At 42.2% G+C, this 20,203-nt stretch overlaps 1 protein-coding gene across 1 annotated transcript in view; it reads left to right on the top strand.

Annotated features, from left to right (window-relative positions):
• Positions 1-19,111, top strand: part of LOC118588641 (T-cell immunoglobulin and mucin domain-containing protein 4-like) — a 30,674-nt gene extending 11,563 nt beyond the window's left edge. The window contains exons 6-9 of the mRNA XM_036195213.1: positions 12,909-12,955; positions 15,159-15,246; positions 18,102-18,141; positions 19,027-19,111. Coding sequence (XP_036051106.1) covers positions 12,909-12,955; positions 15,159-15,246; positions 18,102-18,141; positions 19,027-19,111 — 260 coding nt within the window. The remainder of the gene's footprint in view (positions 1-12,908; positions 12,956-15,158; positions 15,247-18,101; positions 18,142-19,026) is intronic.
• Positions 19,112-20,203: the final 1,092 nt, after the last annotated feature.

Here is a 20,203-nt window from a genome sequence, read left to right on the forward strand (position 1 = left end):
AGTTGCCTTGAAACCATTCTGGATGTTGGATCATCTGGGCCATGGTGTCATCGAAGACCTTTCAGGTGGTCTTGGCTGATCAAACCTGATGTATCTTAATCTGGAACAAATCCACAGTCTCTGGCTTTCTGTGGAAACAAAAGCAGAGACTCTTTTCCAAAGCAACATATCCTTATATCTAAATTTTGAAGTCAAGCTACCTTTAAAATTTACATATTTGTTTAACTCAACAGCTTTTACGATCAAATCTTTTTCTGCAATTAAAAATCCCAAAGACAAGAAAAACCAGATTGTCTGTGTAATATCCATCTTTGTAAGACTGAAATGGCAGCTGTGGCTGCTGGCTCTGTCCCTGTCAGCTTCCCAACATGGCAGTGATACAGTTTACTGCCAGCTCTGGGTCTGGAGCCATGTGTACCATCAACTATCCACTAAACCATCTCATTGGACCACACTGTACACTTAAAAGCTTTATACTGATAGACGTGTGTGTGTGTATATATATATACATATGTGTGTGTGTGTTGTGTGTGTCTGTGTGTCTGTGTGTCTGTGTGAGTGAATGCCACACATGTGGGGGGCGCTCATAGAGGCATTGGATCCCTTGAAGCTGCAGTTTCAGGCAGTTGTAAGCCACTTATGTGAGTGCATGGAACTGAGTCTTCTGGAAGACCAGCAAATGCTCTCAACTGCTGAGCTGTTGGTCCAGCCCTACAAGATATATTTGTTTTTGTGTTTTTAAGACATGGATTCTCTGTATAGCCCTGGCTGTCCTAGAACTCACTTTGTAGACCAGGCTGGCCTTGAACTCTCAGAGATCTGCCTGCCTCTGACACCCAAGTACTGCAATTAAACGTGTGTGCCACCATGCTTGGCTATACTAGACACCTTTTTTAAAAGGCTCATTATAAGGATTTTTCCATTGGAGTGGGCAGGTGGTTCCTGCTGTTTGCCTGTTTGTATTCATTTCTGTCATGAACACCTTCTCCTCCACAGCACCTCACCAGTTCTGTGACCTCTAAAGCAGAATGCAGCCTTTCAGCTTCTTCCTGCTCTGTACCCTATAAACATTGATACTATCATTCCTTGCTGTTTCTCATCTACTCTTCTTCCTTGCATATGTTGTTTTTTTTTTTAAATCCATTAATGCCACATGAAGACTTTGCATTTGGTTTTATTCATCTCATTTGTACATCAGACCACTTCCTTTCTCATTCTGGGTAGAGGCTTGCCTTGTCATGTTAGCTGCTGTGAGTTATTTCATTACCTGTTGAGTGACATTTCAGTTGCCCTGGTGTTTTAGCCTTATAGACACATAACTATGCACTTCCTTCAGCCTGGGTACTTCCTTAAGTACTTATGCAAGTGTTTCTTTAGGAGAGCTGGCAATGAAGTAGAGATGTTATCTTGAAAAATGTGCACTATTAAATTTAATAGCTATTACAAAATTGTCCTTGGAAAAGGCTGGAGTCAATTTGTTTCTCCTCCCACAGATTAACTGCTTCTCCATATACTCCCTTCACTTGATGCAACCATTTGCTCCCTTTGTTTTTGGTCGCCCAAGAACATGTCATCTTGTTCCTCTCTTGTTCTCGTTAACAGAGCTAGAGCATATGTCTTTGTGTTCATTAGAGAAAACACGTGTCCTTCAACTGTGTGGAGGAGTCAATGCAGCATCACTCTTGGAGGCTCTGAAGAAAGTATTGCAGGGGACAGATAGGCCTGAGTGGAGGGGAGATGATGAGTCTTAATGTAGGACTATGAATCAAGAGGAAATGTGAGGGGGATCTGATGTTGAGAAGCTCTGACTTGTGCCCACTCATGGAGAGGGTGGACAGAAATCTGGACTAGAAGTTGACAACTTAGGGGAGACTGACTGTCAAGATTCATCATTCTTTGTTCATGGGTTGGGGTAAAGGTGGGTACTGTTTTCCAGTAAAAGAGAATGCAAGAAAGAGAAATGTGATGGAGGACATGCAGAGTGCTTTCATTCCATCCAAACCTTAAACTGGTTTATATTGAATTACAAGAGATAATTGTCATTTCACTTCTCTATGGCCAAATTCCAGCAGACAGAATTCTTGCTGCCCTGTCAGTGGCTACACTGCAAAGGAGGACCATGTTGTAAGACGGACCATCTCCATGTCACCTGTCATTATGGAAGAAACTGGGGTTCACTTAGCATCTATTAAGTGCTGGGTCAACGCTAGGGTGTTTTCATGTACCACTTCATTTAGGATCTCTTTGGTAGATATTTAGAGTCCTATTTTATCTAAATGTCCTGAGGCTACACAGCTCTCAGATGCTCTGTCCTGGCAGTCAGTCCACTTGTAGCAGTTACTTTTTAGTTGTTGCTTGTGTTAGTGTTATCAAGCGTTGGGGGTGCTACAAGCTTATGTGTCAGGGAGCTGGATCTCCAGCCATTGATGCTATTTTATTTATGTGCGTCCATGTCCGTGTGTCCGTGTGTCTGTGTGTCTATGTGTCCGTGTGTGTGTGTGTGTGTGTGTGTGTGTGTGTGTGTATGTGAGTCCATTTGTCACATGTGTGTGGGTTCCCACAGAGGCCATGAGAGGGCATCAGATCCCCTGGAGTGGAGGTACAAGCAGTTGTAGGCCACCCCACTTGGGTTCTGGGAACTGGACTCAGGTCCTTTGGAAGAGCAGGAAGTACTTTTAACACAAAGACTGTCTCTCAGCTCCCAGTGATGCTAGTTTGGAAGGTTCTGAAAATCTGGGGAGATGAGAAGTAGCTGGAGGAAGTAAATGGCAGGAACAGGTCTTTGGGGGTACCCTGCCTGTTACCCCTTTGTCTCTCTGCTTGCAAGAAGTGAATAACTTCATCAGCCACATTAGACTCTCCAAAAACTTCTGTACTGCTTCAAATGGTTAGTAATTATAATTATAATTCAACCAAATAACAAGAAAAACTCCAAAGAAGGTTGTACATGAGTTTCCTTTTTTTTCTCAAATGTAGACATTGGAGAATTCTCTAATCCTTTGTATTTCATAGCAGAAATGTGTGACATGGTCCCTATTTATCCCTTCTGTTCATGGATTCCTCAATCCCCTTTTGTGGAGCTCCTCACAGCCTTCTGCATAGCGTCCCGTAAGTGTGGAAAGGAGCTCTATGGGAATCTAATGTCTCACAGTTATATCACCATGCTGTGGCGATTTATTTTCATTTTCAACAATCTCGGTGAATTACTTTGTCCTTTTCTAAATCACAGTTTCTTCAAAATATAAGATGTAGATGATAGTGGTGCTTATATCCGAGCCATTAAGAACAGAAATGCACGAGAAAAGGCTAATGAGTAATTATTGACTGGTAAATGATAGTCATCATGAAAGATCCCCTTTTCCTTGATTCTTTACTCTGCTGCCACAGCCCTCCCTTTTGGGCTGGTGGGGAAGATATATAATAAGAGGCCATTTACACCGGCTGTGGGCTAACTCAATATTCTTGCTGAGAACTCAGATACTTTTTAGTTTTATGGCATTTTTAAAACTGCTAATCATGCTAGGGAAACAGCCAATGAGCGACAAAATGACAAACTCTGGGAGGTTTCAGAAGCTTTAAAAAATCTTCCAGTAGTAACTCTCAACCATCAGGGAGAGTGAGGTTTCGAAAGCTTTCATCGCCTCTTTTCTAGACAGCTTTGTCGACTTTGCAATCAGTGGTTTTCCTGCTGGGGGTGAGGTGAGGTGGGGTGGGGTGTCTTCAGTCCCCTCTTGCCTCTTGGTTGCTTTGTGCTTTTTATCTTTCTCAGTCTGTGGAGGTTCCGCTTTACATCTAAGGAGTGGAAATCAATTCATGGCTTAAAAAAAAAAAAAATAAGACCTGCAGTTCAGTCTTCTCTTCAAGGACCTCCAGATTTCTGCAATTTATTTTGTAAGGCAATTCTATGTACATATGTCTACTAGTTCAGTGTTCTCTACTTTCAAAGTGTTTGGTCTTCAGTGGAAGAAGCCTTACCCAGGATGGCACGTTCTCGCCTCCATGGTCTTGCTATGTGAAAGGTACTAGGACTTGCCTAAGACCAGACAGCTACATTAACAGAGAGCGGGGGCTTACAGCCACATTTCAGGGCTCTTCATTTTTAACCATAGCTCTAAAAAATATAAGATTGGGAAGTAGCATAGAGGAGTACTATTTGTAGAATAGTGGAAAACTGATCCCAGTGATCTTTAAAAAAATATTTTTTAATGTCTGTGTGTGTGTGTGTGTGTGTGTGTGTGTGTGTGTGTGTGTGTGTGTGTGTGAATGTGAGCATACAGGTACTCACATTCCTATGGGGGGGGCAGGGTACCTGTGCATGAGAAAGCCAGATGACAACCAGTGTTCAGATGTCATCTTCAACTCCACCATCCTCTTCTTTTTGAGTCAGAGTCTCTCACTGGCCTGGAGATTACCAAGTGGACTACACTTTTGGCTAATGAGCCTCAGGGATCCTCCTGTCTCTGCCTCCCAATGCGGAGATTATAAGTACATGCCATTATACATGCCATCATTATACATGCCTTTTTACACAGGTGCTGGGGATGGAAGGTCCTTGCACTTGGAAGACAGGTGCTTTCCAGACTGTCCCTTCCCCCACCACTTCAGATTGACCTTTGTTCCTGGTCTGGCTGCCATTTTCTCTCAACAGAGCTTTCTTGAGAGCAGGATATTGTGTTCCTTTCTAATGTTTAAGTTTATTATTCTCTCACCCCTAAAGGAATCTTTACACTACTGTTAGTGTTCTATGTCAGAAGCATAGATGACAGTGTCCTTCCACAATCTCAGAATTTATTGAATAACAGATTCACAAGATACATTAGTTTTGTTGGCTGTAATTTGCCAAGTGCTCCTGAGTTCCTATGATAGCTGGCTGGTTGCAAGCCCTTTTATTTTAATTTTAAGTACAAATGTTAATTCTCAGATCACACATTACATATCACACAGCAAACATATCCACATGTATGTACATATTATATTACAGAATGGTTACAAAAGGGTTAGAATACGGGCTGGTGAAGACATTATTATTATAACGTTAAATGTCCTGTTTATGGGGTCCAGGGAGCATGCTGTACTTGTCATATCTGGTGTGTTCAGTAAGTTTTCAAACTTGTTTTCTTTTTCTGATATGACTTTAATTGGCCTAATCTGCTTTGGTAAGTTTAGAGTATGGTGTCCCAACCTTTGGTTATTTATCTGTCTGGGCCTCATGAGTGGCCTTGGACAGTTTGTGGTGTTTATACCACAAGGCACAGAGTTAGCCGGCAAGACTGAGTCAAATGCTGCTTGTAAAGCATAGTCTCTTGGGGCATGGCAGGGGTGACAAATACTGTTTTACACAATACAAAGTATCTTCAACGAGGCACAGCTTGATCTCAGCGTACACACATCACCTGGTGCTGTCAAAGCAGTGTGTGCTCAGACAGACTGAGGACCGCAAGGCCAGACTAGTAGAGCTCACAACAGCAAACACTGTTCTGGTAATATGACATTTTTCCTTGCTTGTGATTCTTACTTTCCTATTCTTGGCTCCAGAGGCCAAGTGTTGGCAAAGTATGGTAAAGGTGTTTGGGGGAAATGTTTCTTCTTTTCCCTCCTCTTATAGTAACTTTCTCTCCAAAGCCAGCCAAGTTTCATTTTCCAAAGCAAGCTTGTTTTTTGTTTTGTTTTTGTTTTTTGGGTTTGTTTTTTGTTTTGTTTTGTTTTTGTTTGTTTTTTTGTTTTTTCCAATTAGTTCAAAGGATTCTCGGAAGAAGGCATGGCTAGAGGTAGAATTTCATATCTTCATTTTATTCTTCTACATTTTGCTTAGACCCATGAAAATAGGTAACATTATCTTTAGTTGCTACCCTGTAAATGACAAAGGGTGTGTAAAAATTGAGTACGTTGGAACTGAGGTTGTAGCTTGATTGGTAGAGTGCTCGACTAGCATGCATAAGACCCTGAGCTCAATTTTCATCACCGTGTAAACTGGATGCTGGGATCCATTCTTATAATCTCAACACTCAGGAAATGGGGGCAGGAGGAAGTCAGGTACTCCTCAGCTGCATGGTGAGTTCAAGGCTAGCCTGAGAGATATGAGACCCTGTCTTAAAGCAAAATAGAACAAAACAACTAGTAAGTCATGGTCACTTTAGTCAAAGGTGTCCCATGCTTCGGTGGTGTGGACAGGCTTATGTATCAATAGCCACCACCCATTGTGTTCTGGTTTTGTTGCTGTTGTTTTTGTTTTTCTGCCAAGAGTATGAAAAGATACACTGGAATCCTGATCAGACCACTTGCTGCCCTTCCAGACGACCCAGCACCTACACTGAACAGTTCACAATTGCCAGATGACCTTTCAAGGTTGACTCAGGCTGGGCTGAGACAACGTGGGGCGGGGACCACATGTGGACTTAGTTATTCTTATTTCTTGCCTTGGATTAAAATGATCACTATAGGACCGTGAGGATGGACTCAAGAGGGGAGGAGTCATTGGATATCTCTGTCCCTCCTCCCAAGTGTGGCCTCAGTTTCTTCTTCTTGCTATTAATTTAGCTCTTGAAATTGGCTTATAAGGGAGGGTGGACAAACTGAACCTGGCTTGTTGTGGCCCAGGTGGTGACCCATAAGTTCAGAAGCACTGACTCTGATCTTCTGTTCAAGTTTTGGCAACTTTCTCTGTCCCGTTAGCTGGCTTTTCTTCTCTATCAAATGTGATTCCCTTGACATGAGAGAGGAAGAGGAAGTCTTCCTTTTGCCTTTCTTCATCCTTCTCTTCAACTTCATCCTACTCTTCATCTCATAATACCTGTAGGTGACCCAACAGGTACTTCATTTAGTCCCCATGTACGAAACAATAAAAGGCTTAAAAGCCCAGGTTCAGAGAATCATAGAGGCCTATGCTTCAAGCTCTGATAAATTCCAAACCCGTTTCTTCTATATAGTAGACAGAATAATCAAATCTTCCCTGTGGATCTAGACAATGCCTTACAATAAAATAATGCATGAAAGCTCTGAGTCCAGCTCTGGCATATAATAAGTACTTGATAAGTGTCTTTTATTAGCACCAACTTCCAAAATTACATCTCGACCTTGAACTACCCCTTAAGAGACAATACCCGAGAAAGAATTGGCATGCCAGCAAGCTCTTGCTCAGCACTTACTCTTTGAATCATCACAATAATTATTTTGATCAGAAAGAAGAGCCAGTGATTAAAGGCACACATCCCTGCCTCACAACTGAGTCATTTGACACCAAACTAAAAAGCACTTGTACAACAAAGAAAACAAAAGGGAGAAAACTTTGGTCCACTATTAATGTGATGTTGGATTGGTATCAACCAGTCACACTAGTGGATACCCATGAACTGTAGACCAATAGCTGTGGAGCCCCCATGGGACTGGATTAGGCCCTCTGGATATGTGAGACAGTTGTTTAGCTTGAACTGTTTGGGGGCCCCCCAGGCAGGGGGATCAGGATCTGTCCCTGGTGCATGGGTAGGCTTTTTGGAGCCGAGTGCCTAGGGTGTGACACCTTTGCAGCCTTGGTGCAGCGGGGAAGGAGCTTGGACCTGCCTCAGCTGAGTGTGCCAGGCTCTGCAGACTCCCCATGGGAGACCTTGACTTGGGAGAGGTGGGAATGGGGGGTGGGTTGTGGGGGATGCTGGGGGGCAAGAAGAGGGGGTATATAAAATGAATAGAAAATTTCTTAATAATAATAAAAAAGAATGTTAAAAAAAGAAACCAAAAGAAATCAGAAAAACGAAACAAGCAACAACAACAACAAAAAGTAAAAGGAACTGAAGCAAGGCAGAGTTGCTGACTTCACCTCTCCTGACTCCTCAACAACTCTATGCCCTCATCTCTTTGATCCCCGCTGGAGGGAGGTGAGGTTTCACCGAATCTGATCTGTGTTTCCTTGACTAGTAATGAACATTTTCCCATATTTGTGGAGATATGTAGCTCCTCCTTTAAGAAGTGCGCACCAGATCATCATATATTTACTATCAAGTTGTTTGAGTTTCTTTTACCTTAGATACCAACCCGTCATCACATAACAGTGGCCCAAAGTTTTCTCCTATTTGTTTTCTTTGTAGTACCGAAGCTTTTAATTTGGTGTTAAATTTTCTCTTTTTTTGCTTTTGTGACATGTAAACTGGGGGCCAAAACATCTTTACCCTAACAAATTTCCCTCTGGTAATTTCATATCTTAATTTCAGTCTTTGATATAATGTGCATTGGCATTTGTATACAGTGAAAGGCAAGAAAGGCTCTTCTTATGAAAATCATACCTTGAGGGTCTAGTGGATATTGCTCTGGAAAGGGAGGCACTATTCAGCTCACTACCATTCCCCGCTTGCAGAATTGCTTCACTAGCAGGTTCTGGAAGTCTCCTGTTCTGCAGTATTATATAGAGCTCAGGGCCTTCAGGACCTAAGGGTCTGGAAACAATTTATATGGAAAACAGTCTTGGTGGGTCCAGCTGTATAAACTGTTGACATGACTAACCCACAGTTAAGGGGAAGGATTCTATTGTAAATATGAGAGAGGGAACAGCCAGAGGCATCTGAAAGAGTCTAAAGCAGACAGAGAAAGAAGTAGACTGAATATGACCAGCAGATTGGACCTGAGAGAAGCAGAGACAGAACAGAAAGAGGGAGACAGAAATCAGAGTTATAAGGAGAATGAGTAGCTGGGGAAAGGGGAAGCTTGTGAGCAGGTGGCAGTTTAGGGTAGAGGAGGAGGTAAGAACTAGAATGCTAGCATGGACTTTGAAATGTGTAGTATATACCTGTGATACTGAAGGAGGCCAGCATGCGCTTTGGTATGCTAACAGTCACCATAGATACCCCGTTTGTCCCTCATGTCTTTTGGAATTTGGGGACATGGAGTTTTCTTTGGATCTGACACCAGCTCCATTCCAGATGGCTGGCATGGCTGCATTTCACAGGGAAGAAAGTAACCACTGATCTTTATCCTGTTGCTGTTTCATGCACAGCACGGTGGCCTTTGGAGTATGCCCCATGTGGCCTCTCACATTTTATGAAAATGTGTGTGGAGGGGGGGGGGTGGGGGGGGTTGCTATCAAACCCCAGCGCTGGTGTTTGCAAAGTGTCTCTTATGTTAGACTTTTCCAATTTAAAACAGATTAGCTCTGATAAAACTGACCCAGACTGGCTTTCTATGTGATGGCCTCAATTTCAAGCTGATCCATCATGGATGATTACAGTACAATAGGATTTGGCAGAACAAAGGTAGGAGTTTTGAATTCTTACCTGCAATTTCCAGCTGTGGGAGACAATAACAGAAAAACAAATAGCAATGATGGTTGTAGGGGATGAGAACACACTGACTTTCCGTCTTGCATTTTTGTGTTCCCTAGAATTCAACAACCCATTTTCCCCAAAGAACAAATAAGCTCTCTGATACCAATTGTGGGTGCTACCAAACCTTCTCCTTTAGTCTCAAGAGCTAGAAAGCTGGGGAGAAAATACAAGTGATTGATTTCAGAGATTTTTTTTTTTTTTTGGCTGAATCCTTTAATATTCAGGTCCCCGTCTCCGTGTTTTCTGTGTACATGCATGTGAATACATGGGTGCAAGCACCTGGGCACTCATGCATGTGGGAATCAAAGCAGGATGGTGGCTGCTATTCTGCTGCCTTCCACCTTACTGCCTTGAGACAGGGTCCCTTGTTGGACAGGAAGCCCACTGGTTCTGCCAGGCTATTTGGTTGGCCAGCTAGCTCTCAGATCTGCCTGTCTCTACCCCTCCTCTAATCCTGGGGGTTTCAGTAATTTGGAGTTTTGAACTTGGGCCCTCACACTTGCAGAGTGGGTGTTCTTACCCACTCAGCCATCTCACCAGCTCTCTGTTTTGTTTTGTTTTTTAATGTGGTATTTTTATTATAAGATCATATTGTGTTTTTCTTGGATGCTTTTCTCTGTTCTGGTTTCTGCATGGCTGTTACTTTTAATCTTCCTGTTGGCCTTTTCTGTTTCTTTGCCTATTTTTTTTCTTCCACCTCCCCAGCCCACCTCCTAATCCTGATATTCATCAGGATTTCCCTTGTTCTCATGGGATGTATGTTCTGAAGACTTTAACTGCTTGCTGGATACTGATGATTCCCCAAGAGTATGGTATCTCTGGCTGTACTGTGTTTACAAAAATGGATTCAGATTCAAATAGATCAGCTGTTTAATGGCACATAAAAGGTGTGTGTGTGTGTCCCACTAGTATAGTAAACACTGTGTCTCTGAGTGTGTCACATAACCTGTCTCCCTCAGGAATCTACCCCTGTCCTTCACTCTTCAATCTTTCTCAATAGGTAATAGTCTGTGTCTCCAGTGGGAACTTGGAGTTACTTAAGGCTCTTAAATCTGTAGCCCACATTTAATGACAATATTTAATTTCCTATCCCCATCAAACATTTTTGTAACCTGTCTCTTACCTTTTCTGTCTACCAGCACAGGACTTCAGACCCCGAATCAGATGAGGTCCCTCTGGACTGTTCCCTTGTCCTGATTAGGCTCCATCCTACATAAACATCTCTGTGGTTTTTAATGGCTTGAGAACCCAGTGGAGTCTTAGCATGTTAAAATAAGGTCCTCCATGGCTAGGTTCTGCGCACGAGGTAACCTCTGGCTAGTCCGGCCCCTGGTGTTGCATCTTCACAGTTGCTTGCATGTCAGCATGGAAGCCATGCTGCTTTATGTCTCCATGGCTTGGCTAGGCTTGTTTTATCTGTCTGAAATACCTCACTGCCATTCCTTGCCCAACTAGTTCTTGCACAACCTTACCTCCTCTAAGCTGTCAAACTGGCAAACATTTGTTGAATACTGAGTATGCGCTAGGTCATGTTGAACAGGCAGATAGGGACTCTGTGCCTGTAAGGTGCATTCTCATAGACACATTGCTGAACTTTTATTCTTGAGCTGAGTGTCTTGCCTGGGCTTACCTTCCTCAGCAGCTTGTGTACATCCATTATTGCTCTTGGTCTGGTAGGCTAAATCAACCTTCTGCCCTCCCTCCACTGGCATACTGTCAATGTCCCAAGGGGCATAAGGTCTATGGTGCAGTCATCTCAGCATTGTAAGCAGTTGGTGCTTAGGTCTTGAGAGATGCTGGAGGGAAGTACCCTTGGACCTCTGCTATTGGTTACGATTTTTTTGTTTCATCTTTAATGTCTCCTTTCATAGGAGTTTTCCTGACCCTTCCAAAGAGTCTGCATCCTCATGGTTCACTGTGGGATATCCTTTACTCTTTCTTCATGAAGTTCTGTATGGCTGTTTTTATCAACCTTCCATGTTGCTTAATGATGAGGTGTCTTACAGTAAGGTGACCCTTGTGATACCATCATAGAGTAGACTTCCAGATTTCTAAGTGGTATAGTTTACTGCATGCCTCAGTCACATGATATATCTATGCATCATGTGTACATGGACATGGTATATAAATTATATACATATGTATATATGGTATGTATATGCATGTATGTGCATGCATGCATGAATGCACACACACACAACACACAGTATAGTGTGTGAGGAAGAAACAAATCAAACACATGAGGACAAAAAGATGCAATCAGGAGACATGGCAAGCACAAGGTGTATGAGGCTACTGCTAGAGGAACAGGGTATGTTGTATTACAGTATATATAATATTATTCTAAGTTCAAAGCCTATACTCTAAAATAACAATAAAAGACATAGGACAATGAACAAGCCTATGGCAGCCATCTGCTGTCAAGTACAGAATTGCCTTTGCTGTATGCTCATGCAGTTCATGGCACAGCAGGTTTACAGCAACAGCAGCAGGAACAGCAGCAGACAGGTGAACCATGTATTTTGCAGTGACGTTCTTCTGGCCAAGACATATTAGTTGATCAAATCTTTTGACTCCGTAATAACTCATGGTACCATTGTTAGGTGTGGGGTTCATCACTGACCAAAATGTTGCTATGTTATTATTTAAGTTTGATTTTTTTTTTTATGTATTATGTGGTAAGTTCCAACAGGTCTAGGGTATAGCTAGCAGAGTAGCTGATAATAAATTCTTAATAAATATTTGTTAACTGAGAGATGGATAGTTTTCCTTGCTGGATAAGAGTTTTGAATGCATGGCTAGGGCTTTTGGAAAAGTCAAAGCCAGGTCTGTCGAGATGACTTAATGGGTAAAAGTACTTGCCACCAAGCCTGACAACCTGACTTGGACACTCAGGACCAACATGGTAAAAGGAGAGAAATGATTCCCATATGTCATCCTCTGCTGTTCACACATATCCAGGAACTCAAGCAAGCAGGTTTACATGTGTGTATATGCACATACATGCCTCCCCTCCCCAGACATGTACACACACTAAATAAAATGTAATCTTTAAATTGGATTGGTGACTCAGTGATTGAGACCACTTGCTGCTCTTGCAGAGGACCCAGGTTTAGTTCCCAGCACCCATATCAGGCAGCTCAAGATTGCCTGGAATTCCAGTTCCAGTCCCAGAAGGGATCTGATGCCTTCTTCTGGCCGGCATGAGCTCCAGACACAGATGTGGTGCACATACATGCATGCAGGCATTCACACATACACATAAGATAAAAGTAAATCACTTTTTAAAAAGTTGTAATAATTAAAAAAAGAAAAGAAAAGAAAAACAGAAGCAAAATGCTTTTTCTCTGGTTCACCTTTCAGCCATGTGCAAAGTACAGATGTTCTGTTCCTCTGGGGTTGTGCTGGAGAGCAGGTGGGCATTGGAGTAGAGTCATATCAGGGAAAATCTGCATAAATCACATATACAAACAGAGAGATGGTGTTACAGAATTGAATAGATGGTTCTGGCTTAGCAGGTGGCTGTGGATAGCTATTTCAGCAGGTACCTTTAATTCTCCCACAGGAAGTCTAACTATTTTCCTCTCTTTACCTCCCCAGCATTAGCCACAAGGGAACCTCAGTGGAGAAAGGTTGCATCAAACCAGGTAAAAGATTTAGGAAGTATTGGAAGCATTTGCCTTTGATTTTAGAAATTTCCAGTACAGGTTTTCACAGATGGGCTGGGAGAAATAGAATATTGCTAAATGGCACATGCATAGTAACGATTATGAAGTAGTCAAAGATTTGTGAACTTGTACATGTGGCAGAAGTACTATCGATCGTTACTTCAACATGCACAGATGCTCTAAAAGCAAAAAGAAAAATATTTATGAAAACATGCATGTGTCCCTTGTGTGACGCCCAGTGTTGTTGATGTAACCACCGTGCCAATTCCTGCTCTCACTGTTGCTCAGGTTTTTTTTTTTTTTTTTTTTTTTTTTGAGGTTTCCTTTTAGTTATGTTTATTGCAAAAATTATTCAAGTGGCTTCAAGTAAAAACATTAGGCATCACAGATATCTGTGAAGGCAGTCTTTCCTGGGAGACAGTCATGTCTTTGCTTCTGTTTCTGGCTGGCTCTGGTCTTCTGTGTACTAGAGAATGAGACAGGAAGGGAGGAGGGAAACACTTTAGTCTGCCCAAGGGAAGTAGGAATGTCCTCCTAAGATGACTGATTTCCCGGCTGAGTGCAACAGCCCTTTAAATTCCTCAAAGTTAGCAGTGAGATATTTTTTAAAAAGATGTATTAATTTTAAAACCAAAGATAGCAAACTCACCACATAGCCACACAAGTAGCACTTTGGCCAATCTCATTTGTATGGCTTAATTGTAGTGTTTAGTTACTGTGGTGCTTGATGTGAACTGTCAGCTTGACAGAATGAATGCATAATTGCCTGTGAGACAGGTCTCTGGATGTACCTGTCAGGGATTCTATCGATTATATCAACTGAGGTGGGAGACTCGCCCACTGTGGGTGGTGTCATCCCCTCTTGTAGTCCTGGGCTGTGTTAGAAGAGAAAGGGAGCAGAGCAGAGCAGCGGCAGCGGCATGCATTCAATGCTCCCTGCTTCCGGGGTGTGGATGTGATGTGGCCAGTGGCTTCAAGCTTCTGCTGACTTGATTTCCCTGCCATGATGGACAGTACACTGGAACTGTGAGCCAGAAGAAATCCTTTTCCTCTCAAGCTGCTTCTTAATGATTATTCATTACAGGACCAGGAAAAGAAATTAAGACAGTTAGCTTTGTTGTTGTTGCCTTGCCAGAATGCCAAATAGAAACAACTTAGAGAATGAAAGAGCTATTCTGCTCAGGATTTAGGTGGGTTTTTTTTTTTTTGGTTTTTTTTTCATCATGGTATAGAGAACATGGTAGAACTAAACAGCTCACATCTTGGCAGCCAAAGAGCAGGGGAAAAACAGAGAGAGAGAAGGAAAGAGAGAGGGAGAAAGAGAGGGAGACGAGAGGATGTCTGTGTTCTTGGCATTTCTCCCTTCCATTTCATCTAGCTCCCCAGTCTACTGGTAGGTGTAGTCCACAGTCAGGGCAGGTGTGCCCAGCTTGGTTAATCCTGCTTGGAAACATTCTCACAACATGCCTGGAGCCGGGCTTCTCAAATCTCCTAGGTGCCCTTCACTGCAATGAAGTTCTAAAGATTAACCATCACAAGGAGACAGGGCTAGGTCTCATGTCCACTCTCATGTTCTGTGTGATGAGTAATGAGTGAGGCTGCCTGGTGACATCACAAATCTGTCTCCCTTGGGAAATCGCACTGTGGTATTTATGAGAGAACAATGTTGGAAAAGGCCGATCAAGTCTCCTGGAAACATTTTGATGTGCTAGGCTCCCAGGCTATGCCTTCAGAACCGTCCTGACAGAAAATTTGAAATTGAGCTTTTTCTTCCCTTCTATTTTGTTATCTAGAAGCTGAATTCAGCCATGAAAGAAATACACAGGTCTAGGGAGAGCTCAAAGGCTTAAGACAGTGCCCAACGAAGAGATCTGATAGTGGAAAACAACTCACAACATAGTTATTATATTTTTAATCTCCCAATGTCTGAACACGATAGCCCAAGACACCTGATGTCTAAGATGGGGACAAATATGGGGGTAAAAATGCTTTGGGTATTTAGTGGGAAAGTTACACTTGATTTAGATCTTTGTTTGTTTTGAATGGAGATATATCAGAAAGAATATCATGAGATATAATGACATCATTGGTAACTAGAAGTCATCCTTGGGGTGAGATGTATCCCAGGGTACCCTCCAGAGATGATGGCATTCAGCCAATCACCTTGCCTGTATTTTGGCAGAGCAACAGACAGACCAACATCTTGATCATTGCTTGCTGCGTGGGGTTTGTGCTAATGGTGTCAATATTTCTGGCATTTCTCCTTCGAGGTAAGGTGGGCAGGGCCAGATGTGATAGACCTGCAGGAGTGGATGTTTGTGGGTGGATCGAAGAGCTGTGGAGTCTCAGGAGTGTCAATGGAGGGGGAATATTTCTGTTTACTTCTCTTTCCTTTTTTCCTGAAAAGGACCAGTTCCCTCACTGTCCTCACCCCAGCCATGGGGTGACAGGTAAATTCATCACCACCAAATTGCTTTATTTGTAAAGAAAAGCTTGGTAATGCTGACACTTTGACAATGAAAAATTGGGACCAAGAGCACTTTCACTGATAGGACACAGATGCCATACACAAGTTTGCCTAATTTCTTCTCTTTGTTACTGCCTTGTGTAGAAAAGACTGTTGTTACTCCTCTCTCTCTCTCTCTCTCTCTCTCTCTCTCTCTCTCTCTCTCTCTCTCTCTCCCTCCTTCTCTCTCTCCCTCTCTCTGTTTCATTTTTTTGAGGCAAGTTTTCTATTTGTAGCCCTGGCTGTTCTGGAACTCACTCTGTAGACCAGGCTGGCCTCCAACTCAGAGATCCACCTGACTCTGCCTCCTGAGTGCTGGAATTAAAGGCATGTGCCACCACTACCCAGGTATTCTCTTTATAAAATCGGTTATTTATTTATTTTTGTGGGTGGTGGGGGTATTTTGCCTACATATGTGTCTGTATACCACATGTGTGTCTGGTGCTCATGGAAACCAGAAGAGGGCATCAGATCCTTTGGAACTGGACTTACAGACAATTATGAACTGCCATGTCAGTGTTGGGAATTGAACCTGGGTCATCTGGAAGAATGTCCTGTGCTCCTAACCACTGACCCATCTTTCTAGCCCTGATACTCCTTTCTTACAGTTCAAAACACCCTTGAACCCCTGTCATATATTTTCAAGGAGTGTCACAGACGTAAAACTGTCAACAGTCTTGCTCTATGTGCACCTTTGAAGCAGGCTTGCTTAGGGACCACAGGTGGCCTTCAGGAGAGAGAATTCTTGGAAATGGTTTTTCAATATGCTCATGTTTCCATGTTTACATTTTTCAGGGGACAGGGCTCAAAGTTTACATAAAATTCTGAAGCTGGCCTGTGATTTTACATCTTCTCCACCCCAAAAACAAAACTATAAATCCTGCAAAAAGGAGCTTCGAAATTAGCATTGTGGTTTTCATATAAAGCACAGGCACACAGCACCCACTACTGTTATAAAACAGGAAAACTGGTGCTTCACAATAGTCAGCTGTGAGATGAGATTATTCACAATTGAACCTGCTCTTGGAGAGTACTGCAAAAACTATCTAGAACTTCCTGGAGGCTTGCTATTAGTACTTACATGAAGTCATAGCTACTGTTTTAGATGATTCTTGATATATCTCATAAAAGTGCTTTAAAACCCAAATGAGGTGCTGGAGAGGTAGGTTAATCAGTAATGTCTTTGCCACAAGCATGAGGACCTGAGTTTGATACTCAGAACCCATGCAAAAAGGCCAAGCATTGTGGCATTTGCTTCTAATCCCAGTGCTGGGAAGGCTAACATAGGTGGATCTCTGAGGCTCTCTAGCCAGCCAGCCTAGCTCATCAGCAACTCTAGGCCAGTAACAGATTCTCTTTCAAAGAGCAAGGTGGGCCATGCTTCAGGAATAAAACTCAAACTTGACATCTGGTTTCCACATGCATGTACATAGCTGTGCACAGATGCCTGCATACACATATAGACATGTATGAATATTCACAGACATTCATGTACACACACAAAGTTTGATAAGCCCTTGTAATGTTACTAAATAACTGAAAAGTGCAATAGCTTACACCCTTTGAGCAGAGCATTGCTCAGCCCTTATCAGAGAGGCTCCTTCTTGCAGCAGATGGCAAATAACAAAGAAATCCTTAACTGGACAATGTACAGAGAGTGACAGACTTTGGAGCACTCAGCCTCAAATGAGAGGTCTTTATCAAACCCCTCCTTTCAAGGTTCAGGGTTCTATTTGGAAGAGGAGGCAGGAAGATTACAAGAGCCAGAGATGGTGGATGACTCCAAGTGAACAGTATATTCCAGACAAAACAGGCCTGATGCACATATGAAATCACAGGGACTGTAACAGCATGCACAGAGGCTGCACATGGCATGCACAGGCCCTATACAGATTCAAGCTGGACAAAAATCCCAGCCCTGAGAAGTGAAGTAGACACAGAGTCCCAGTCCTAAACCAGAACCTATTTGCAATTGGTACCTGTTGGGAAAATCTGTTTTCTCCAATGAAGTGTCACTGGATATATCAACCCATAGTCTAAGACAGGTCCCATGCCCAGGAATAGCTGACTAACACAAAATGAATTCCATGTTTTCTTTTTCTTTCTTCCTTTCTTTCTTTCTTTCTTTCTTTCTTTCTTTCTTTCTTTCTTTCTTTCTTTCTTTCTTTTCTTTCTTTCGTGTGTGTGTGTGTGTGTGTGTGTGTGTACACACATGTACTTTCTATTTCGTTTTATAATTTTTGTCTTATTGCTTATTGATTTTCTTTCTTTTAGTGTGTTTGTTTTTATTTTCGTTTTTGTTGTTGTTTTCCAGGGTTTTTTTGTTTTTGATGTTTTAAGAGAGAGAGAGAGAGAGAGAGAGAGAGAGAGAGAGAGAGAGAGAGAACATGAATATGAAGTTGGGTGGGTAGGGAGGTGGGGAGGAACTGGTAGGAGTTGGGGAAGGGGAAGAAAAATGACCAAAATATGTTTTATGAAAAACATTTTAAAATAAAAATTTAACAACACCATCATCAACCCGGGGAAGGAGAGGCTATCCAATCTAGTCTATTTGGAAGGGGGTGAACTTTTCCCAGCAGTTCACAGAGCTCTGCTCACATTGTGGCCTTGTTTTTTCAGGGAGAGTCACAGCAGCCAATTGTTTGCAGAGACACAAGAGGTAATTCATCTTGCATGGCCGATTGTTGCGATGATTATACAGGCTGCTGCACATGATTAGATACTACTCAGTGGTTTAATGACTTGTGCTTATGTTCTGATGAAACACAGGGTTAGAGAGACATTGCATTAGAGGCAGAAAAGGCTGTGGAGTCTTAACTCACATTAACCTCTGTCTCAGTTAATATTACATGCATGTCCAAAATAGGAGCAAGAAAAGCAGGGAGCATTATTGGAAGTATAGCATAAGAAAGAGGACGTGTGCCACAGTGTCCTCACTTGAAATTATTTGCAGCATCGAGTGACTTGTTTCAAAAGCACATTGTTTGTATGGAGTCATTGAGAAGAGGGTTAGCAATATGGAAATTAGATAAGGTGTTTGCAACATTTTTCCTGACATTTGGTTCCTTTGTCCCATAGACCAGCATGTTTCACTGCTTGCTTTTTTTGAAGAGTCTTTGGGATTAGATTTTGAATATCTCTGTTCTGTTTATAGCTTTTAGGGTGCAATAAATGAAAAGATTTAGTATAAATCATTGCAATAATTAATTGTATCAGCACCACAGCATTTATTAACAATAATGCATTATTAAGTAGGGAATCTGAGGCCCTGCAAGGTGACTTTCTGAGTTCAAAGCTTGGGATCCCTTGAGATATCAATGCATTTAGATAATAATTTTATACTTTTCAAAGCAAGTTGTATTCTCTTTTTTTGTAAGGGGTTGGCAAAAGTCCTCTGTGCTCTATAGCCTCAGTTTTCTCACCTGTAAAATAGGAGGCTTGGGCAGGATAGAATCTGAGTCTTGGTTCCTCAGCCTGGGTTAGCAGGTCCTTTGATTTTTTTTTTTTTTTCTGTTTTTTAATCAGCCTTTTCCTCTCTTCACAGGCCAGACAACCTTGAAGATCGTAAAAGTGTCCTCAATGACATGTCACATGCACAGGATGATGAAGACGGAATCTTTACTCTTTAACTTGTCACCCTTTCTTAGGATTAAGCATGGGGGATGAAGTTTGAATTTTCAATTATAGGTTTGGGGACATGGCAATTTTCTTTTATGGTCTCACTTTTTTTTTTTTTTTTTTATACTGATGCTATGGGTCTGGTCTCATTTTATCTTCCCGCATGAAGGGGCTTCGGAGACACATCCTCCTGCCTAGTGCTTTAGTCCTGTCTGTAGTATTGTGGCCAGGTGATCTTTCTCCACTGGGCTTGTTACTGTCAGTGATAGTGAACTCATTGCCACAGCTGTAGGAGTCCCTTCAATCTCTCAACAGTAGGTTGAGTTAGAAATACCCAAAGCAAAAACTTCTGCAGACAGCATAGCCTGTTGGTGGTAGCTGGCCTCTATCAGCACAGTGCTCATTTAATCTGTCTGGCTTCTTCTAGGTATCAAGTTACCTTTCTTCTGAGACACAAGTTCTGGTCCATTTCCTACCACATGTGCCTGTGTCTCCCTTTTTCTGCCAGCTTTCTCATTTCAGTGCCCACATTGGGTGTAGTATGAGCAGCTCAATGCTTCATTCGTTGTGCAGGTAATACTACTGAATCACATCAAAAGTTTGACTTGTTCTAAAACTCCTGGGGTTTTTTTATGATATGAATTTCTTTTCATATTTGAGTGCTTTAAAGCCAATTGAACTCTTGCCAGAGAAACTGCACTTTGGAAGCAGCCCAGTGCCCATCAGAGCAAGGGTATCAAATGACAAGTATTATGCACTGATGAAACACTGAACCCGTCCAAGTGAATTCCTCTAAGTGTAATTCATTGTAATTCCAGCCCAGGAAGAACATATTTGTCTTAAAACTTTAATAATTACTAGTATGAGGAACCCTGAGAGAGAAATAAAAGCAAATAGCTGTTGAATCAATGAATGTAAGAAAACATATGTCTGAGTGAGGATGCTTCTGGCTGGCTACTATGGAAAGCTAGCTAGATCTGAAAGACATTTCTCAGACTTCCCCCATGCTCAGAGCAGCAATATCATTAAAGGAATAAGCTCCCAGTCCCCTATCTAACCCACCTTTGCATTTTTACTCCCTTAACATTACTTTTAAGAGGCAA

The sequence above is a fragment of the Onychomys torridus genome, chromosome 8 (genome assembly GCF_903995425.1).
Source record: "Onychomys torridus chromosome 8, mOncTor1.1, whole genome shotgun sequence".
Classification (NCBI taxonomy): domain Eukaryota; kingdom Metazoa; phylum Chordata; class Mammalia; order Rodentia; family Cricetidae; genus Onychomys; species Onychomys torridus.